The sequence below is a fragment of the Chaetodon auriga genome, chromosome 3 (assembly GCF_051107435.1).
Source record: "Chaetodon auriga isolate fChaAug3 chromosome 3, fChaAug3.hap1, whole genome shotgun sequence".
Classification (NCBI taxonomy): domain Eukaryota; kingdom Metazoa; phylum Chordata; class Actinopteri; order Chaetodontiformes; family Chaetodontidae; genus Chaetodon; species Chaetodon auriga.
Window position 1 is genome coordinate 23,947,501 of NC_135076.1, and position 22,556 is coordinate 23,970,056.

The 22,556-nt window shown below is 43.2% G+C and overlaps 4 protein-coding genes across 6 annotated transcripts; all 4 read right to left on the reverse strand.

The window, feature by feature from the left end:
• Positions 1 to 4,443: 4,443 nt before the first annotated feature.
• Positions 4,444 to 8,358, reverse strand: faslg (Fas ligand (TNF superfamily, member 6)). Its single transcript, XM_076722383.1, has 4 exons — positions 6,107 to 8,358; positions 5,453 to 5,495; positions 5,287 to 5,349; positions 4,444 to 5,197 (listed from the first exon to the last, which is right to left on the reverse strand). The coding sequence occupies exons 1-4, from the start codon at positions 6,383 to 6,385 to the stop codon at positions 4,779 to 4,781; spliced, it is 804 nt and encodes a 267-aa protein (XP_076578498.1). The 5' UTR covers positions 6,386 to 8,358; the 3' UTR covers positions 4,444 to 4,778.
• A 105-nt stretch (positions 8,359 to 8,463) lies between these two features.
• On the reverse strand, positions 8,464 to 10,550 carry LOC143314975 (uncharacterized). 3 transcript variants are annotated; one of them, XM_076722359.1, is made up of 5 exons: positions 10,412 to 10,550; positions 10,059 to 10,099; positions 9,901 to 9,975; positions 9,625 to 9,814; positions 8,464 to 9,091 (listed from the first exon to the last, which is right to left on the reverse strand). In XM_076722359.1, the coding sequence occupies exons 1-5, from the start codon at positions 10,476 to 10,478 to the stop codon at positions 8,520 to 8,522; spliced, it is 945 nt and encodes a 314-aa protein (XP_076578474.1). In that variant the 5' UTR covers positions 10,479 to 10,550; the 3' UTR covers positions 8,464 to 8,519. The 3 variants fall into 3 exon arrangements, with proteins under 3 accessions (XP_076578474.1, XP_076578466.1, XP_076578485.1); XM_076722351.1 differs by having other exon boundaries at positions 8,464 to 9,103; positions 10,412 to 10,544; XM_076722370.1 differs by having other exon boundaries at positions 8,464 to 9,173; positions 10,412 to 10,534.
• Positions 10,551 to 12,653: 2,103 nt separating this feature from the next.
• caiap (CARD- and ANK-containing Inflammasome Adaptor Protein) lies at positions 12,654 to 15,624 on the reverse strand. Its single transcript, XM_076727165.1, has 4 exons — positions 14,460 to 15,624; positions 14,133 to 14,316; positions 13,490 to 13,712; positions 12,654 to 13,403 (listed from the first exon to the last, which is right to left on the reverse strand). Exons 1-4 carry the CDS (start codon positions 15,622 to 15,624, stop codon positions 12,654 to 12,656), a joined length of 2,322 nt encoding a protein of 773 aa, XP_076583280.1.
• A 3,251-nt stretch (positions 15,625 to 18,875) lies between these two features.
• Positions 18,876 to 20,941, reverse strand: jun (Jun proto-oncogene, AP-1 transcription factor subunit). The gene is made up of 2 exons (XM_076727100.1): positions 20,761 to 20,941; positions 18,876 to 20,567 (listed from the first exon to the last, which is right to left on the reverse strand). The coding sequence occupies exon 2, from the start codon at positions 20,565 to 20,567 to the stop codon at positions 19,596 to 19,598; it is 972 nt and encodes a 323-aa protein (XP_076583215.1). The 5' UTR covers positions 20,761 to 20,941; the 3' UTR covers positions 18,876 to 19,595.
• Between the last annotated feature and the right edge of the window lie 1,615 nt (positions 20,942 to 22,556).

The following is a 22,556-nucleotide window of genomic DNA, read 5'->3' on the forward strand; positions in this document are numbered from 1 at the left end:
AGATCCACGCGCAATTAACCTGCACAAACACGGCCCAAACACCTCTGAGGAGCGGGAATCAGCACAGAGTGCATCCCACAATTCATCAGGGCAGCTGTGAGGAACCAGTCTACTGCTGCTGAAGTTCACCTGTGAGGTTGTTTGTGGACTGACACTAATCAACATCTTTGACAATGATGATTCAGAATGTGATGATAATTATATTGGCAGGGTCAAGAAATGCAAGACACTCGGTGGTTCTGAAAAAGGGACAATAAACGGTAAATCATAGAATGACAAATAAAGAAATCCTTGAATATATTATCTGGCCGGTGTCTCCCAAAGATGAAGGAAGCTCATAAAACAATCAGACGTTTATCTCACTCATGTCTACATTCAAGGCGGTGTTGGCAGCGCCGATATCTGCTCACCATTAAAAATGCATCTGTCCTTTTTCATGATGTGGTTTCGATATGAGCTTCCTTGTTCATATCAAGTGAGATGATGAAAGATTTGATCAGGCAGAAACCAGCCAATCAAAGTAACACCACGCATGTTTGTTCCTTCCACATAAAAGAGGCAAAAACTGTTAAGCAATTATCTGAAAAACTGGAGAGCAAAGCACAAAATGATTATTTGTGTCATTAATTGGAGGTTAATCCTCTGTTTGTAAGTGTCAAACTGCACGTGTTAAGCATGTGAAGACATCAACTGACATATGCTTTTTAATCTTCTAAATGCACACATATAGTCTAATGGTGCATGATGGCGGACTGTGGACATGTGGGCTGCACAGCACCTGATGAAACACGGTTTACATCACTGTAACTTTGGACACGCTGACGTCCCGTAGCTTAACAGCAACAAGCGAGAAAAAAAAAAAAAAAAAAAAAAAAAAGGAAAACACCGCAACACGTGCTCAGGGGCAGGTGTCTGAGATTTGTCCAGGCCAGGCGCGAGTGGTGTAATTAGCATAGATGATGCTTTGGCGCCCTCTGGTGGCGTAAAGATAAAACGCACAAGGAAAGTTTGAATTGGTACAAAATGCATGAATAGTTTCTAATTCAAAACAAATTGAAATACTGAGTATTGATAATTTTATACCGGTATTTTATTTGTTAAATAAACAGATATTTTTAACATATGGTTACAGAAGGTTTTGGGCTTTGTTGGCAAGTGACCTCAAGTAGTTTCCAGCACAGTTTGACCACCTCAGGTTGACGTTACATCACTCTGTCTTTTCCTATACACCTCGACCAATGAAGGACTGATTTCTAAGTTATTCTGCAGCATGTGTGCTTCTATTTGGAGCAGTAAAGTACACTCATGAGACTTTAGCATAAAATAAATGACATGTAGCTGAGAGTGCTGACAATAGAGGTTAATTATCGCCCTTTAAAAAAAATGATCAGAACATGAATGAATGAATGAATGAATGAATGAATGTCTGAACGTTCATCAGGACAATTTAGTTAAATCCAAAGTGTGTCCATTTTAGCATCAGAGTTCATACAAACAAATGTGACATTGTGGATTTGAGCATCAGAGGGTCCAAAGGTTAAAATGGTAAGACTGTCCCATAATTTCTGTCGCTTTCTCTTTTTTATCTGAAAGACACAGTTTACTATTTCTTTTATTCAATTTAAAAGCACTGAAAAACTTTTTTTTTATGAGACGACTGCTCTATATTTCTTCATGCTTTTAGGTTGTTGATGCTCCTCTTTACTAACAGACACTATTTTGTATGAAGGGTTTGCAGAAAATAATGATGTTTTATTCATGGAGAAGAGCATCCTGTAAAATGGTTAAAGGAGACGGACAGTTGAAAGGACAGAAAGAGACAAAGACACCTCTGAGCAGCAGCTGTAAACGAAACTGGAAGCTCTCACTGGAAGTTATGGCAGAACATCAGTACTCAGGGTTAACTGGTCTGTCAGATGAACCTTTTTCTTCTTCTCGTCTTCGTTTATATCCTGCTGCAGTCGCCTCGCGGCCCTATTGAATGCAGTTCATTAAATATTGGACAGATGGCGCCAAAGACAAGGTGAAAACGGTACTCAGCAGTTCGTCTCAGTGTCCTCTCAGCCTCCTTAGCTCTTCCTTGTCACACTGGTGGATCATCTGCAGCTTGTCATACTGGGGGTCTCCATCACACATTAGTGCATTACACCACATGTGACCGTCAAACAGCTGATTTTAAGACCATGTCCACTGATCTGCTGCTGGAACAGCCTCCTGCCTCCTGGTTTCAGTCCTTTCACCAGATGTCAGAGTCTGGCTGCAGGGATCTGAAGAATGTTTGAACTTGGAAACAGATATTCTGGATGGACTCCACTTCATGCACAGTGGCACTGATGACTTTCCACAAACTGCTGCCACAGATTTGGAAGCGATCGTCTAAAATATGACGGTTTAAAGACCCTGAAAACTCCATCAGGATCCAGCATGAACACACTATTTTCTGATGAGGTTAGATGCATGTGGCTTCCTATCAGAGATTTCAGTATTTCAGCTTTTTCTCTTCTCACTGGTTTCCGGTGGGTTGTAGCTCAGTTGCTAAAAGGTGATGCCACGTACTCTGCTCTACAAATCTGAATCTGAGCGACTTGTGAATCAGAATCCGATGACAGTTGATGGCACGTTTGGTCACCGTCACTCAAATCTGATGAAACTATGCCCACGCAGTCCTGGAGGAGCAGAATAAACGGCTTTTTGAGTGTTAAACTTACACATTTTCACTTTATATTTAAATAGGGTAGAGAAATACTTCAGATTTGAACGGGCTTTAACCGAAACTAAGAAGCTAACCCAGAACAAAAAACAGCCCAAGAGTACACAGAAGTATCTAGACGGGGGTGTCCACATACTTTTGCCACTACCATAGTGTAACTGGAGCCTTTTTGACATTTTATTTGTTTACTATGCTCTGGCAGAGGTGAGCAGCCTTTAATATTTCATGCTCAGATGCTGGTTGCTTTGATTTTATCTTGCAGTTGATGGTCTCAAAACCCTCAAACCTATGACTTTATCTCGTTGTGAGGGAAAAAAAACTCAGCAGTAAACAGTTTGCCATGAGACAGTTTTGGCAATTTGTGGCTTTCAAATGCAAACATATTGTCATTTAAAGGTGGAGGGACGGAAAGAAAAAAAGAAGTAAGAGCAAAATGATAAACTGAAACGGCCAATAACCAAATCTGCCCTGTTCATCCTGGTCCAAAAGCCCTTACATTCACATTTAGACACTCTTCAAAAACGACCACCACTGCCTTTGTGTGTAATTTGATGCAAATATGGATCCGGATTGATCCATATTAGAGGATTATGCAGCGTCGTCTGATTCCAACAAGCTCAGCCGGGGCCACAGAAACAGACGGAGTGCCGTTTCTAGTCAGAAAGAGAGATTTTGGGCTGTTTGCCACTTTGAACCACCAGTATTGTGATGAGTAAAACGTGATTATTTAAATGAGATGCAACCACAAGATGTTGATTGCAGACTGATTAATAAAGCGAAGGCTCAGCCCCCTCAAATCTGAGGTTCTGCTCCACACAGGGTGTCTAGATAACGCATGAAATTTGTCTTGTTTTGTGAAGTGTTGCCCTTTTGTTATGAAGTGTTTTACATCGACGGTCCACTGTTGCCCGGTAACAGAATGGAGATGATTCACAAACTCCTTTCTACACAATATGCCCCAAGAATCAACCTGTTGCACTGACTTACAAAATCTGAAACACATACACTTCTTTTAGGGTTTAAGGGATCATTAAGCTCACACTGTGAGGCACAGCAGGGTCTTGAGGCGCGAATGAACATAAATTCAGAGTTGATCACATGAATAAAAGGAAGCACAAGCTCTTTGACGAAAAATCGACCAGCACACAAGTAAGACCCTCCTGATTTTCATACAGGAAGGAAGCACACGTCAAACCTGCCCGTTTGGTCCCCTCAGCTGTGCCCAGCCTGCAGATCTTCTCGCAGTTAGCTAACACGAATGTTTGTGGTGAACTGAAGAAGAAGCGCAATGAGGGTGTTAAACTGCAAAAAAAAAAAAGAAAGCACAGCAAAAATGCAACTGCGCTTCATTGTGGTCTGCAAGCTGAATTCTAAGCTTTCAATGAAAGAGAAAAGTCTTTCCCCTCATTTTAGCTACTTTGAAGGGTTTAACTGCATCTTCCAAAACACAGACCTGCCTCTGTTTTACACATCTGCGGTGCCTCAGTGGAATATATGAGAGTCAAGTCATTATCAGGAGCAAAACCACATTTGAGTCGGTGTCTTTATCTAAATACTTTCCAGTGGTCAGGTGGGTGTTTATTACATGACAGGCTGCTCCTGCACTTTCGGATCACATTTACAAAAACATTTCCCCCTTCAAGCAAATGAAAATCAACTTAAATGTCTTTATTTATCTCAAAACAACCATCATGTAACACTTTTTTTCACTTTAATAAGCACACATTTAGACATCAAAGGTGTCAGATCCACACCAGAATAAATATTTTAAAGATGCTACAACAATATCAGTGCATTAGTGTTAACTGATTCTCTCAACTTTTAGAAAAGGCACGCTATTTGTTTATTGCTTCAATTCATTTCACCACCAATTTTAAATCTGGCAATAAAGAAAATGTGTAATATTTTTTCTGGGTTTTAACATTACAGAGCGTTTCATATCACACTTCTCAGTGCAGTTATCATCATCACCTTCAGCATGAGTAAAGTCAGATATTCTGAGCAGTTTACATTCTTTCATTGCAGTAAAATTAATATACACAAAGGAGCTCTGATCACTTGGAGCTCTTCAGATCTTGTAGAGACCAAAGAAGTTGGCATAATGTGCATGACTAAGAAATCTGGGGTGCGACACGCTGACGAAAACCCTGTCGTTCTGCTGCAGCTGCAGGGCGGAGCCGAGGTAGCTCTCTGTGGTCCAGGGGCGTCTCAGCTGCTCGAGGCAGAAACCCGCTCTGTGGGCCTCCATCAGGTTCAAAGGTGGAACACGTCCCGCTCTCTTCACGAACACCGTGTGGACAAACGAGGATGAAGGGCTGCAGTCCTTAAAGGTCAGCTCCACTCGTGAGTAAATGTGGTAGAGTCCGGTGTGGTTGACTTGCAGAGCGCCGTCTTCAAACCGGTACGCCACTCCTCCAGATGTGAACGCCCGACCCGCCTGCGGCTCCCATCGCAGAATCTCTGAGAAGTTTTCTTTTTCAATGCGCCCTGCAAGAGAAGAGGAATCCTGTCACTTCTTTCAGACTTATGTGGAATAGGGACTCACATAGCACAGGTTACATTTTCATCGTATGTACCCATCACATGTGCTGCAGGTCTGTCGTTTTGGTCCTCTTCGCTCGGCTCAGGTTCGTACGGGCCTGAAAAACCATCAGATTAGTCACGTCACCTTAACTGCAAGCTTTTTTTTTTTTTTTTTCAGTTGGAAACAGTTCACGTGTCGTAAGACGTGTTTACACTCACCAATTTGCTTCTGAGCCGCATTAAACTCAGTCACAGGTTTCACCTACAGTGAGACAAAAGAGAAAGAGGAATCTCAATACCACATCACACAGATGTCTGAGCCTCTGTGCCTCTGAGGAGCCTCTCAGAGCACAAGTCACAGGGAGGATATCCGGTCTTATTGGGCTGATGGCCGCATGATTAAGTCCTTGGTTTATATGTTTAAATGTCAGAGCTGAGCTGAAGTAGAGGAACTTTTCACATCATAGCAAAGTAATTATTAAATTGTGCAGTGCTGTTAACTTTCCAGCCTGGTTTTCCACTCTCCCACCTCACACCTCTCCATCACCCCCAGCAAAGGTGCAAGAAGTCACACCTTTTTTTTTTATTTGCAGCTTTGCCCCCATTAAAAGTGGAGCCTACAAGCAGGAATATTCCACACAAAGGCATACTATTGTCATTATAAGTATCATTATTTCTTGGCAACAAAGACTCATCATTCACTACTCTTCACCTGCTACTAATTTTCTGAACACTGCTGTCACATTTCTGCTATTTTCAACCCCTAACCTGTTTTATTCTCACACACTCCTGCAGTCATCATTAGCTTATTAATTCAGTAAAAGCTCAGTAAGTTTCAAACTACTCTCCTCCATATCCATCACACATCCTTACCTCTCTCAGCTCTCTCAGCTCTTTCTGCATGTTGTGAATCTGGTAGGCTTCAAAGCCCAGGGCCGCAAACACCAGCAGGAACAGCATCAGCACGACCAGGGCAACACCGGGCCTGACTCCCATGGAGCTCTGGCTCTTCCCACGGCTCCTCGCCCTCTCCTGGGCAGGGGGGAAGGACCAGCAGGGTACAAGACACGGTGGCTGCGTAGGGTGCTGCGGACCCCCACCTTCGTCCACGAGGAACACCTGTGGGAACGGGTAGCTCTGGTCACAGCTCATGGTGCAGGTCCTGCTGTGAGACAAAGTGTGTGTGCATCTGTTGCCTCTGCACAAAGGAGGTGTGTACTTGTGTCTGAGCACCTCTGACTTAAAAAAACCAAGCTTCAGCTGTCAAGACATTCACCACCCACAAAGCCCTCCCACACGTACCATGGACCGAAGACAAGTGCACGTTACTTAAACTCACACAAGCCAAGAAGCTATCAAGTCTTCCCTCCCTCCCTCATGGTCTGCAGAGGATTTCTAAATACTTGTTGCATGTTAACTTCTAACTACAGAACTTTGTTAATCTTCATCATCTTGTCTTTTTTTTTTCTTCTTTTTTAGCATACCAGTTCATTTCACTGCTCTGTGCATGCATGAGGCTCGAGGGAAAGGAAGCTAGAGGTTTCAGCTGACCCCCACCTCACTAACCACTTTCATGTCATCATCAGAAGAGACCTTTTCACATATTCCACGAAAGGAAAGATTGAGCAACAACTCGCAGTCACCTGCCCAGCGTTTAATGTGAAATCTAACTTTTCTTGTGGCCCAGGTAGCAGCCTTTGTTCTGCACTGCTGGGGATTCTTCATCTTTTTCAGGAGCGTCACTGCGCTCCATCAAATCTGAGCCATGTTCTGAATCTGAGTATTTCTCATCAGTACTCAACAGTTCAAAATGCTTTATTATTAAAATGTATTACACTTATCAGTGCATACGAGGCAGACTGTTGGTAAACAGTGATACAGCGGTTTCAGTAGCACTTAGGAGTATTTTGGTGGGAAGTTGCTGCTGCCACATGAAAAGAACGTATGTCTCTTTTTCCTGTTGGCTGCTTGTGAAAAAAGCTGGTAGCGAGACACATCTTCACAGAGGTGACAATTAACCCCAACCAATACCTCAGAGATGAGCTTACAGGAAAGCTGAACACACACACCGCTTCCCTCCTGACTCGCAGGGTGTAGGGTTAATGCCACTGTGGTCTTTCTGACAGTTTTGGGTCTATTTCCCAGGATGCAGAGCAACTCTGCTGCCCCTTCGTTGTGGTAGCAGCAGTTTCCATAGAATCGGTTCTTATCGGTTGTTTAATAAAGGAAATACCTCTACAAAGATGATGTGATACTGCTGAGTGGGTTTGGTGGTTTTTGATAAAAGGCATCTTTCCAACCTCATAGATGGGACTTCATAACCAGACTTGCAGTGGAGGAGGGTGGCATCAGTGCTGTCTCACACACTAAAACTTAAGCAACCAACTTCTTTGAGAAGCTACGCCAGCCTTGTATGTGTAAACGTCAAATTTCTTTTTCTGCGTGCACTCTGATGGCCGCAAAAGAAGCTCCCAAAAGCCCCAGCTCCGTCCACTGCTACAAAGGTTTCATTTCTCCAGGCCCCTGCAGAGACAAAGGGAAACCCACCTTGCAGTGTGCATTCACAGCTCTCACTAAAAGGGTAATTACGTCAAGCTTAACCATAAACTGCAAAAGGTGTTTGCACTCTACAAGACGACGAGTCTGTTTCCCAGAAGTGTCATGCTGAAAGCGGTCCATGCAGCGAGAGCAGCGGCAGCAAAGAATGGGTTAGGTGGGAGGGTACGGTTTTGGGGTCTAACCAGGTCGTGTTCAGCGTTGCTGCTCCAGTTAATACAACCAGACAAGGAGATGAGAATGAATCACTGAATCAGCAAGTTTCTCTCTCAAATACTGTCACACAGTCTCCCTTCGTTCTGTTGCACAATGGAGGAGGTTGTGGTCATGATGACTGATTACACAAATGGAGTAGTGCTTGAAAATTACAATGAATTTCTGAACCTGTGATGAACGACATTACTCACGTCTTTCGTGCATATAAACGTTTTCCCTTACGCAGGAGCGGGGCTTTAATTCACTATCAAAATTCAGCGTTTTTCTGAAACATTTTCATACCGTGATTCACCGTCCTCATGCCTATACAGAGTAAGTTACGTTTTAATGGAATCTGTCACGACATCGAAAAAGTCAAATTTTGTATGTGACTCTCAAAAATGCTACAAAGACTATCACAACATTAATTTCATCCGTATGACCAATTATGATGCCTTTGAATGACCACGGAGCAACAAGAGGTTCCATGAAACTTTAATTACTCTATTTGTAGAAAGATGTGGAAAATTAAGCATCACGTGCCGCACTCTTCGTCAGAGGAAGAGTAACAGTCTAATCCCAGGACATGACCCGTCCTCTCCCCTGTCGTCCCAGTGCTGGATGATTTCCCAGGTGTCCTCTCCGCTGCTTCACAGTCTGACTTGCGGTCTTGGACGGCACTTTTCTGTCCAAGTATAGAACCCATCGTTGTCCCATCATCACTCTCTGTGACTCCACTGTGGGTTGAACATGTTTGTCTGAATGAAGCGTTAACAAGGTTGGGCAGGCCAGACTGCAGCACCCTGGCTAGACTCTGTGTCTGAGAGGAGCCTCGCTGACCTGAAGGTCCTCTGAATGCAGCAGAGGCCACTGCCAGTCTTGTATGGTCGAAGGAGAGGGGCTGGTCCTGGTCGGCACAGACTGCCTCTGAGGTTTCTGACATTAGGTTGGAGGGGACGGGGGCTTGAAACCTGGTCTCCGAATGGCTGAGAGGTCCCAGTCTCTCTGGGGTTTTGTGACATCCTGTCCGACTGCAAGCCAAGTCACTCTGACCTCCACTCCGCTGACTGCTACCGTCATGTGACTCACAGGGCCGAGGGTTTTTCGCTGTCAGTGAGACTGAAGATAAACATAGTTCAGATGAGATGAAGCATTTTCCTGCTGTACCCCTTTCAAGCAGGAATCCTGCCTGGTGAGAAGGGGAATTAGTATTATCAGTAGAAAAAATCATTGGTAGTTCCTGTATGTGCTGGTAGACAGAAGCCGCCTGACTGCCTGGTTATTCAGAGCTCTGGAAAGTTCTGGAAACTACCATAAAAATACTCCAAACAGTGTTCTCAAGTCTAACAATCACATATTTGGTGCCAAGTGCAGTATCCGGCTCTCCTTGTCCATCAGTTATCCACAAGAGGAATCTACTGCCTACATGTGTTCTCGGAAACTAAATAATTGTAAATACAACTTGTTGCATATCCAAGTTTAAAAAAATTTAAGAAAAGTAAAATTGGATGCTTTTATGGAAAACAATTTTAGAGAAATATTCTTTAAATGAGTGTCGAAGCAGAATAGTTACATCTATCTAAACAGACAGACACACATCCTTTTACTGTATGTTGACCACGAACTTTTGACATACTGACCGTCGATTGGAGAGTCCTGTGTGTCTGCCCTTCTTTTGCAGTATGCTCGAGGAGTCCATGGCTTATGTTTGCAGGACGGGTCAAGAGCTCGTAGCTTGGAGATGAAGCTTTTGTACTCCTTTTCTAAAGCCTCAATGTGCAGCTGGAACTCGGCTATCTTCCTCTCTGGGTAATGAGAAAGCTGGGATTGCTGAAAGGGGAAGCAGATATTATCAAAAACAGAGAGAAACAAATCTCTGTATAGTCTGTTTTACATATTGCTAACAATTTACTCACCTGCAGATAATATTCTATTTCATTCTTGATGCTCGGTATCCACTTTTTTACAGAGGAGGCTGTATTGAGAGTAGACTGCAAAGACAAATGTTGGCTGTAACATGCTGGTAAGAGTAAACACGAACTGAGCTGAAGTGTTAAGGTATACAGTTTATTACCAGTTTGGGTCTCCGCTCATGTACATCTTTGAGGCGTCCCTCTGTGAATGACATGTTGAAAGAAAACATCACATTAGCACAGCTGTTAGCAGAATAAGTAATGTTGGCACTATAAGGAAGGGATGATTAGCTTGAAATGTAGTTCTTACAGAGTAGGTGATGAAGATATTACGGAAACATGAGGCAGGAACTTTTCTTTTATTATGTCAACCAGATGGAGTTGAAGTAACAGCCGTCAGTTAGCATCAATGTAGCTAACGGTTCAAGCTAGCTGCCGGTGCAGTATCGCAGAGAGTTTTTAGAGGCCAAACAGGAATTAAACTACAGCGTTTTTAATGCTATTCGCTGCTTACCCTCTCTCTCTTTCTGAAGCCACAGTCTGTTCAACGTCCCTTGCTGTTTCTCCTCGTTTCTTGCCATTTCAACTTTGTTGTTTGCAAGCTCGCGGGCCGGGCAAAACAATGCCACGTGATGGCGTCACATGACAGCGTTGCTCTCGGGACATACCGCGAGAACAACTCCCAACGTCTTTAATAGTGCACTTTACCTGTAACAGCACGGAATGTGGGAAGGTTTTCTGCTTTCTGTGTAGAAATAACATGAAAAAGTTTTAAAATGAAAATAAAAATGGAAAATTAGCCTAACCCCATTCTAACACTTTTATCCAAAGTGACTTACAATAAGTCTATGTATCCATGAGCATGCAACTCAAAAATCACAATTGATCATGCACATCAGCTAAATCAAATATGTTGAATGCTTCAGGTTTTACTATTAGAAATCAGTACTTTTTATGTACCACGGTGCATTCTGAACAGATGAGTTTTTAGTTTGCTGTCCTGATATCAATAGGGAGTTTTTTCCACCATTGTGGAGCCAGGACACCAACCAGTTGGGATTTTGTTGAGGGATAGCTCGGCGCCAAGGAGTAGCAAACTGATTTGCAGTAGGGGACTGTAGTGGACGGGCTGCATTGTATGTTTTACGATGTCCAGGATGTAGGATGGGCCCTTCACAGTACTGAGTGTCCCACACCTGCACCGGTGATGGGATACTGAGATGTCCAGAGTTTAAATGTGCAAACAGAATGTAAGTTAAGGTGCATGTTGAACAGAGTGTTGTACAGATTCCATTCAGGACATTGAGGAATGTTGACATTAATGTTTAATGTTTCCCCCCTTGAGTGGAGTTAAACAGCCGCACGGCGTCAGGGAGGAACGACGTCCTCAGTCTGTGAGTGGGGCAGGACAGTGACAGCAACCTGTCACTGAAGCTGCTCCTCTGCCTGGAGATGACGCTGTGCAGTGGATGCAGTGGATTGTCCATGATTGACAGGAGCCTGCGCCTCCTGTCCTGGGCCGTGTAAGTCTCATGCGTGTTTGTGATCTTTCCAGTCAGGATGTTTAATATTGCTCCACTGTAAAAGTTATCTTATCTTATCATATCCTATTTATCTAACTGTTACTACTTATCACTAAAAACAATGTATAAAGTGATTAATCAAGTGATAAATCAAATTTGCATTTGAATGTGTAAAAATGTTTTAATGATGATTATTCTCTATTTAAATAAAGTGTTGAAATAATTTCCTCTTTTAAAGCATTTGAGTAAATTCATTCTGTTCATTTTTATCCTTTAACACTTAAACAAATTAGCAAATAATGTCAGTAGAAAGAGAAAATGAGAAAAATGCATTTCCATGCCACTCCATTTAAATATTATATGACATATTATATATTTGTGTGGTATTTGTTTCTGTTTTACATGATATCATTACACTCTGGGCCATGTTAAAGTGAAATTGCATCAATCCATTACTGGTATTGATTCAGATCATAGCCACACAACAGAAAAGCTGTGTGTGTGTGTGTGTAGGTTGGGGGATGGAGGGTGAGAAGTAGAAGAAGTGCATATAGATTTAAAAAAAATTCCCATCATAATAACGGATGTGAGCAGTGCTGACAGGGCTGCAACACACTAAAATCAGGTCTAGTAAAAAGTAGCTAAACTTTTAATGACATTCTCCTTTTTTAATGGTATTTATAATCAAGCTGGTATTTGTGGTAGGAAACATCTGTTGTTTATCCTTAGTATGTCTTAGTCTCAGACCCATAGAGTTCAATCCAGCCAGTTACAGATAGAGAACATAAGGTATGTGCAATTACTGCCACTGTAGAGTGACACATATAAGCCATCAGTAAAACAGGATGTGTGATTATAGATCTAGATTAGAACATGAGGCTTGCTCTATTTTTTTTTTTTTTTTTAATAAGGTTTAAATGCTCTGTACTCCGCCAGGGGGAGAGAAAGAGGTCATGCGTATGGGCAGAAGTGAACCACCGATTCCTCTTTCTCCATTCAACCGTTTCATGGAGGTCTGTTTCCCAACTGGGATTTTATTTGCTTCAGCGTTCAAGAACACTTCACTGGCAGCTTTGGATGTGGGAAAGTGGGGTTTCATTACTACATATTTGCTTCATCAGAGAAGATAAACCAACCTTTTGCAGTCTATCCTAACGTCCCGCATTCATATTTTGATTAAAAAAGTCCAACACCTGTCACAGGATATGAAGGTTTAAAATGTGATAATCTCCTTTATTTCGTAAGAAGCATCTTTCTCATGAGTAAAGCTGCAATAACCTCATGATCCCGTGTGTCTCCACTCTCTGCCACCTGCAGCGGAGTCTTCCTCACGCTATTGGTAGCCTGCAGATTCACCTTCCTCTGCTGTCCCATGTGAACACCTTGGCCCCAGTGAACGAGCCTCTTCACTACCTCTTGGTGTCCGCCTCGTGCAGCGCAGTGCAGAGGAGTGTCTTTACTGTGATCTGTGCTGTTGATCTTTGCCCCGGCCTCCAGGAGCTGCACCGTCACACTAGCGTGGCCCTTCTCAGCTGCAGCATGAAGCGGCGTTTTCCTCCAGGCATTTTTCTCCTCTATCCCCTTGTTGTTGAGTGACTGTAGAAGAGCTGAAACCACGCTGGCATGCCCACCAGCTGCTGCGTAATGGAGAGGCGTGGAGCCATCCATGTCTTTAGCCCTTCCCTTTGCCTTGCAGGACAACAGTGAAGTCACAGCATCTGCTTTCCCCTCCATAGCAGCCAGATGGAGGGCAGTTTTTTTCTCATTATCAGTGGTGTTTGGGTTGGCTTTGGCTGACAGAAGCAAGTCTACCACACAGCGTCCTCCCTGAGAAGAGGCTGCCCAGTGCAAGGCTGTTCTTCCCAGCTTGTCTTTGATGTCTGGGTCTGCCCCACCTTTAAGAAGCTGGATGACTGGGTCTGCATGACCCCTCTGACTGGCTATATGCAGTGGGGTCAACCCATCCTGGGCTCCTGCATTTACCTGAAAGATTGACACACAACTCTCAGACTCCACAAACATAAACACCAACAAAACAGACACCAGTGACCACCTGGTTTGATGATTACCTGCGCTCCAGCTCTTAACAACAGATCAACTAATTCTGGCCAATTGCATTGAGCTGCCAGGTGTAGAGGGGTTTGTGCTTTAGATCCACTAATGTTGGGGTCTAATCCCTTTTCTAATAATGTCTGCACAATGGGCACACTGCCACTGTGGACAGCCAGGTGCAACGCTGAGGAGAGGTCTGATAAAGTAGCATCCAGTTTGGCCTGTTTTGCCACTAGTGCTCTGAAATGGAAAAAAAATCAAGGTCACTATTTAAGATATGCCAACACTTAATGAGCTGGAAAATCAGAAAAGAGACTCAAAGTAAATATGGTAAACATTTGCAATTGAGCAAGTTCTCCAACGAAATCCTTTCGGACAAAGTGAATTATGAACACATATAAAGATGCACAAAGCTATAAGAAGAAGGATATGCTTATTAGACCCCCCCTTATTTGTGACATTATGTTTGTACTGTGTGTATGCTGAATGCTTTGATATGTTCATATTTTCTGTTCTATACATGTCATGGTTTGTTGCTCGCTGTCTGCAGAAATCAAACAAAAAAATGTAATAACATTGGACACTCGTGCCCCCTGGTGGTCCTATAAAGAACACTGTGGCCGTGAGCAATGCGTTTCATCAGCATTCAGTCTGCGTTACCTGAAGACTTCGGCGTGCCCCAGCTCAGCCGACAACAGGAGAGGAGTGTAGCCCTGTTTGTCTAACATGTTCACATCTGCCCCGCTGTCTATGAGGACAGTCACCACTCCATCATGGTTCTGCTGAACAGCTGAGAGGAGAGCAGAGCCCAGCACGTCCTCACTCAGAGCTCCTCTAGCATTATCTATGGTTTAAACAACATATAAGTTTGCAGCTTCATGCATCATTTAAGTGCACTTAACATCTCAGAAAAGAAGTAATGCGTTGTCATACAGCAGGATGTTAAATAGCAGTTCAAGGCCACAGTCTTTTGGTGAAAAGACTCACCGAGCAGCAGACGGAGAATTGAATCTTCATTGAGTTTAACAGCTTCATTTATAACATCACAGTCAATGTTAGCCCCTGCGTTCAGTAGGACAGTCACAGTTTTCTCATTGTTCCTGGAAACTGCATAAAACAGAGCAGTTTTTTTGTGGTTGTTTCTGGCATCGACAACGGCCCCGCTCTGCAGCAGCGCCTCAGCCAGCCTCCAGTTATCTTCCATGGCTGCTGAGTGAAGAAACATGTCCTGTGTGTGGCTCACAGACTGTTTGGCCTCCTCCCTCACCAGGACTTTCACAGAACTCAGGTGCTCATTTTCCGCTGCTAGATGAACAGCGGTTTTGCCTTGTTGATCCAGGGTGTAGATGGGGGCCCCGGCATGTATGAGGGCCCTGACTATCTCAGGGTTACCTCTGCTGGCTGCTCTGTGAAGAGCTGTGCGGCCCTTATTATCCTGCAGGTCCAGTCTGGCCCCTTTACGGATCAAGAGGTCAATGATTGACAGGTGACCGTACTCAGCAGCTACATGCAACAGTGTCTCACTGGAGGAATCGACAGTGTTAATATCAGTGTTTTCTAACAGCTCCTCCAGCAGAGCTACATCCCCATCTGTAGCGATCATGTGAATCAGCTTATCAGCTTTGCGTTGTGCTGGTTTATGCTCCTCTGATTCTAATTGTGGCTCAGTGCTTCTGTCTTCCTTTTCAGTTTCTTTGGTTGCAAATAAAGTGTGAGTCTCCTGAGTGACACTTCTATTTGCAATTTTTTCCATCTCCTCCTGCTCCCTCTCCAGCAAATACCCAATCAGCTGTCTCTTTGTGTCTTGAATCCGTTCATTCACACCACCCACATAGGTCTTGATTTGCTGATAGAGGTGAGGTTCTGCCAGCATAAGACACGGATGGAAGAATTTCCGACATGCCCTTTCACCTCTGGCCTCCAGGATGTCCAGGACCCTGGAGTTTTGATCTTTCCGAGTCCCGATGGTCAGAACGACGGACCTCTTCGCTGCTGTCATGACCCCCTCTGTGACGAGATGATCCAGCAGATCCTCGGTGTGTGAGATCCCATAAATTAGATCCCTCCTCTTTGCTCGGATTACATCCACAGCATAGGGGTTGATACAGTTCGATGCTGCTTGAGCATCAAAACCCTTGAGTATATTGAACATTTTAAATAGGTTTTCTGGAGCCTTCACAAGCACCAAGTCATACTATAACTCAATTGGTCCTGGCTCTGTGTGTGTGTGTGTGTGTGTGTGTGTGTGTGTGTGTGTGTGTGTGTGTGGTTTATGTCTTAGTGCTAGGTGAAAAAAAACCTCACCCTAGCAACAGAATACAGACAGGAGCCATTCACCACACAGACCTGTCCAGCTCAACCTGCCCTTTGTGAGATTATGTGACCAACTGACATTATTACCTTTCATAAGATCCGGCATGGCAGTTACAACAGAAATCATGCAGTTATTAAAGTTTGTAACTGAAGTGATAATGCACTGTTTCTTCTGATGAATGTAAATTTTATTTTGGAAATAGTGACGATCACAGCCTCTGATAATTAGCTGTTTCGAGGAAACTTTGCGCACTAGGGAGAGAGAGAGAGAAGGCATGTATGTGTGTGTGTGTTGGTGCGTGTATGTGTGTGAGAGACCGTGTGCATGTGTGAGAGACTGCGTGTGTGAGAGACTGTGTGTGGGTGCAGAAATGGTGCACTCCCTGGTTAACCCCATCCTACTCAGTCTCTGAACCACACATGTCATATGTCAAAGGTCAGGGAGATATCTGCCAATAATACAAGTTACATATACATATAATTACAATGCATCAACTAATTTTGATGATCTCGTGCCACTTTGTGTCAAACACAAGCCCAACAGTGTCTTTGAAGGTATTTATTTGTGTCAAATGTGCCATGTGGTGGAAGATGTATGCAGGTAATTTTCTTAAGTAAAAGTACCCATACTACACTGTAAAAATACAAGTAAAAGTCCTGCATTCAAAATCTTATTAAGTAATTTTATAAATCAGATTATATAATTTAATTACTGATGCATTAACGTGTAAGCAACATATAGCTAGTTGAGGTAGAGATAGTTCTAACTACTTCATATTTGGATAGTTTAATGCATAACACAGCATTACTTTGTACAAGATGGTTATATATTTTGCATGCAAAATATTAATCTGCAAAATAACTGGCAAGTATAACTGTCAAACAAATGCAGAGAGGTGAAAAGCAATATATCCCTCTCAAATGTACTGAGGTGGACTTATAAAGTAAAATAAAATGAAAGCATTCATATAAAATAAGCTTATACCTTCAAAATTGTACTTAATACTGTTTAGTATTGACAACGGATTTAGATTTAGATACTGGGTTTTCAGGTCTTTTATTATTATTATTATTATTATTATTATTGTTATTTTAATTCTAACATCCAATAGGGAGCGTCTTGCTGCCGTGGTAATCTTTTCATTGATTTGCCCTTGGTAACTTCTCAGGACCGTATTATGCTGAGATTACAGAGTCGGTTCACTTCCCGTAACACACGCCTACTGCGTCGTGACGTACATCTTCCGAGCTTTCCCTCTCCTTATATGGTAGGGAAGGACTCCGCTTTCCGGAATGATGTCATGTTGCCCTGAGTTTGAGAAATCAGAGCAGGTTACTGTCGATACATACAGAAATTAGAGTTCGCATTATAATGAAACACGGAGAATAATTGTCTATTAGAATAAACGTCCCACAGACCATCAACTTTATTAATTTGTTCATCATTTTATTGTTGTATAAATATTGACTAAGCCTCATGTCATTTCATTTGTTTATGAACTTATTCGGATAAAAATGACAGTTATATTAGCTGGATTTATGTGTGTAACCATGTTATAAAAATCTGCCATATGGATTTATAAGAAAATATATTTAAAGAGAAGAAGACAACAACATAAAGGGAGAAAAGTAAAGAGAAAAAAGGAAAACGATGGGGGGAAATAGTAGAAAAATATACGGCTATATGGACAGAGCAGGACTATAAAGCAGGTTTGTTTCACGCTTTGGCTTTATTATGTATTAAAGTCAAACCAAAAATATCCTTCAGGCCTCCATAGATAATAACCTGTTCTGTTTCTCTGACACTTGGCCAATCAATCAATCAACATCTGTGTTTATTTAAGCACAAAGCAACAACCGATGAACCAACACAGGCTACCGTGGAGGTATGAATGCTTTGAGACAGAAACATTTAATTTCGTCCTCCAGGTAAGCCAGTCTGTGTCGCCCTCTAGTGCTTCATTATGAGCATCACACGCTGGTGGCTGATAGGTGTTGGAGGCATAATGCTGAATAACCTGAAAGCCTCCTACGGCCTGTCCCGCCACATTCACCTGCTGTAATTAGTGGCTACGCAGGAATGAGACTTCTACCGTTTGCTGGGTTTTACTGTGGATTAAGTCAAACGTTCCTCACGTTGAGCTGCACAACGCCCCAATCTGTTTTCAACTCCATGACTTTGAGGAATATGTATTTCTATCATTGAATTAAATGCTTGTTTTTTTTTTCTCAGATAGTCAGAACTGGAAACTTTGTGGTGGGTTTACCAGCGTTATAAACGTTTAACAGCCTGAGAAAACAGTGACTGATTGTTATTTGTCTTGTCCCTGAACTTAAAGGCAATGAGGCTCAAATCTTGTATTTTGATATCTGGTGTTGGAGCTATCCTTTTGTTTACATTCTGATTATTGTTTGTTCCCTTAAGATGCTTTTTTGAACAGCAGTGCACCCTCTCCCACAAACCCATAGTGGTGCTTTTGCATTTTATCGGGCTAATATTTAGCAATGTGTTATCTATGATGCAGCCTAAATCTATTCATTTGCAATAAAGGATCTAGGACTTAAGTTGAGTTTGTTTCGACATGTTGGGTTTTTCTTTATTTACAACAGGACAGGAAGTCATGTTGAATAACTGAATGGTGCAACAGAGGATGGCCTGTGATTTTCCTGCTACTGTATGTGTCAAACCAGTGATACCTTTGATGTCCAGTTGAAATTTATTGCTTACTTCAATCTGTTGTAACAGTGTTGTAACTGCAACATTTCACAGACTTGTCCTGATAGTGGTAAAATCTAAGAATAATGGGAAGTTTTGAAAAATATTCACACTCCTCAGGTTGATCTGTGTGTGCAGAGACTTAAAGCTCTACAACCCCAATACGTAGAACCAGCCTCCATCGGTGCTAAGTGAGCCTGGCCTGTCAGCTGAAACACAATCACTTAGCCTGGATCAATAGAGGCTCTAATGGAATTTACCTTGAGGTACTGGGAACTAGCAGCTCTTGCAACATGTTGCAACATGTTTTATTGTTTGAGCTCCTGACATGGCACACCCACTTTTTTTTAACAAGAACACAGAGGCAACATTGCTTCATTTTATCTGGTTTATTTTCTTAAATATTGATTAGTTTCTGAAGTGCTCAGAAAACAAAACATAAAAAAATTATACAGTATTCTTATTACAAATGGTAAACATAAGTACTCCAAGTTGATCTTATATACATATAACAATGAGTGAAACCCCATTAAACAGCTTTTAGAAAAAAACAAGTAAATCTTGAAGCTTTTCTAACTTAATTTCTTACAATTAAGAAAAAAGTACATTGTACTGTAACTCAGAAGTCAGGCAGCTTTTGTTACAACTTTTCAGCCGTTTAGAGTTGGCCAACACGCCCAGGTTTGAGGCCATTATGGCTACAGCAAGAAAAGTCTCTATTGCAGGTTCTTAAATCCTCTAATACTGAATTTCTCCTTTGATGGTCATGATAAGGTCCATGCAGAGCTGGGTGTAAATCAAGAAAACTTCAGTCCCGTCCAGTTCTGTAAAAAACAGCACGAAACAGAGACAGAAAGGTATCCTGCGTGTTGCCATGCCCCCTCTGGATCATGGCTACTGTCACTGTCTCGAGCCCCTCTCTGGGACGCGCGTGGCACTCAGGAACTTTGGCGCGGCCCCCGGTCCTGCCAGTGTCGCGCCACATCATCCCAAATCCCGTCACGATTTCGGGAGATACGGCCACTCACTATCACAGGAAGCGTCCGTTTCGTTCAACTACAGTCTTTTCTCTCTCCGCCGCCGCTGACGCCGCCTCAGAAGGTCTGGAGCTGCTGCGTTAACATGAGCTGACACCCGCTGTTGACGTGGTTCATCACCTTCTGCTTCAGCTGGGCCACCTGCTCGCGCAGCATGTTGGCGGTGGACGCGAGCTCCGAGTTCTGGGACTTGAGGGTCTTCACTTTGTCCTCCAGCCTGGAGATCCGCTCCAGCTTCCTCTTCCGGCATTTGGAGGCAGCGATGCGGTTCCTCATCCGCTTTCTCTCGGCCTTGATGCGCTCCTGGCTCTCCATGTCAATTGGGGAGAGAGGAGGGGTCTCCCCCGGCATCTCAGGCACAGTCTGGGGCTCCTCCTTGAGCGCCGTGAGCCGGGGGATCTGGGCGGTGGGTGGCTGTCCGTAGATGGGGAGCTGAGGCGGAGCAGCAGGGAAAGACATAGTCGGGGCTGAGGTGGTGTAATTCGGCGCCGAGACGGTGCTGATTGCCGGATTGAAAGTGTTCAAGTCCTCATAAACCGGCGAATCGGAGCGCATGGTGGCGTTGTTGTTGTAAACGGTGGCACCGGCAACAGATGACACAGGCGGCAGGGCAGTGTTGACACTGGTCTGGGGAGCCGAGGTGACACTCACATTAGGTGTGCCCGGCATGTGCTGGTGGTGGAGCTCGGCCAGGGCTCGGACAAACCCCTCAGCGAAGCCCTCCTGCTCGTCGGTGACATTCTTGGGGCACAAGAACTGGGTCGGGGTCGGCGTGGTGGTGATGAGTCCGTTGCTGGACTGGATGATGAGCCGCTCCAGCTCCGGGGAGGCCAACTTCAGCAAGCCCACATCGGGTGAGGTGAGGATGTCGCTGGCTTTGGCCCGGAGGTGAGGCTTCAGAGAGCCCGTCGGGTCGGACAGGTTCAGTGTCATGTTGTGTTTCAGCGCTTTGGTGTTGCTGTACCCGAAGCCGGCGTTGTCGTGCTGGGAGAAAGCGTTGAGTGAGTCGTCATAGAAAGTAGTTTCCATCTTGGTATACATAGAAGAGAAACCGAAAACAATATACTATAAAGTCTTTTACAAAACAACTTTTCGTCCCCCCTTCACTTCTTCCTGGTTTATCAGTTGAGGGAAAAAAATGGTTTCCAAACGTCCTTTTCTGTCCGTAAAAACTTCCAAACTTTTGAGTGCGCACTTTCTCGACACAGGAATCAGGACTTACTTCTTTCAGCCAGCGATGGTCGGTTGTTCAGTGCTGAGTTGTAAGAGTTCACAAGGCTTTTGCCAAAGTATCCAGACTTGTATTGAGTCCGTGAATGAAAAGCGCCGAGTGGCTCTAACTTTTCTCGTCAAGCACCAGCACTGTCTGTGCTGCTTCCTCTGCCTTACTGTGTGTATACTCTGAGCGATACAGCGTGGAGGCAAACCTTATCTGCTGCCGCTGCCTCTCTAAAAATAGCCATGATGTCATGACGGGGCTCTCCCATTGGCTAGAGGGCGTGTCGCGAGGCGGGGCCCAGCCCTCAGATAAGGCGCGTTGCCTTGACGACCACCCAGAAGATTCTTAATCTCGCGGTGGATTGTGGGATGAGGTAATGCTGTAAGGAGAGCGTAAGCGCGGTGCATTGTGGGATGACGTATTGTTTTTGAATATCTGGTTACCCGCTTTACTGTCAGTGGCGGGACAGCCAGCGTTTGGGACAGCAGCTCCAGCTGTACTTCTCCCTTCTCCTCGATTATTTTGTGGTTTAACAGCTCTACAATGCATCTATTTTACGTTTTTTATTTATTACACACTTTGTATTTACTGAAACTTTTTGTATGAGCAGAAGTCTTCAGTTTAAACTTACAGAAGACCTTTAAAGTACAGCTGAAATCATTATGTTCTATTCTATTCAGCCTCATGATGACCACCATTCTCCTCTCTCTTACTGCATATTTATAAAATCACTGGGCTTTATAATGAATGAAAATGGTACCTACTCTATTATATTACATCCATTCAAGATTATTATTGTTTATTTGGCTTCAAAACAGTTATTTTATTATTAAAAAAAGACTTACAACATTTTATTCTAGTCTGCCTTTCAATGTTGTTCAGGTTTCAATATGGCTATATTATGATACAATAACTGAATAAACCTCACTAAATCTATTTTATTCTGTCATCTAAGTTTTTTTTAAATTCGTATGAAGTCAAAATACCGTTTTGTAATGCTGTAAAAGAAATTGCCTCTCACAAATTCTGTTGTGCAACTCAAATTTATTCAATGCTAACCAGCTTTAAAATGACATCAATAAAAAAATTGGCCCCACAAACTGCTGTTGTATTTTTTTTATTCTACTCCACGGCTTTCTACTCGTTTCCAAATATCTACATTACCTCTAACTCGGAGCTCTAATTTCTGTGGGTTAGAGCTGGAGAAAGTTGTGAGCTCAAAAAACTTGGAAAAAGCGAATGAAAACCCTCACGTGAAAACAAATTATGTGCTTTTCCGTGTGTGCCTGCACTCACAGTGGAAAGTCATCTTGTTCTGACTATCATTTTGCTTCTCAGTCTGGGATATCATGGTGGTCTCTGGTTGGTGGTCTCCTGTAAATTGTCATATAGTGTAGCTCCCATACACAAAAAACTTGCCACATTTAGTTTCTGACTACACTGTGCTTGCCGAGGAAGTTAAAATTTGACACATATGCTGGTTAATGTAAACATTCAAACATATATAACAAATGTATTAAAGCTCCGTTATTCACCTGAAGTGTAGAACCAAGTCCATCTTACTGAGTCATAGGCTTTCATGCCTACGGTCTTTTCTTCCCTTTAGTCATTAGTAGCAGATTTAATAGGGACCTTTTCGCTTTTACCACTGCACAGACCACCACACGTCTGAAAAGCTCCATTTAAAACCTTTTATTTCTACTACAACTACAAATTGTTAAAGATAGATCCACAGACGTCTGTTCGTCCTCATAAAGAGCAAGCACATTTCCTATTATCCGTGTCAGGGTGTGTAATTA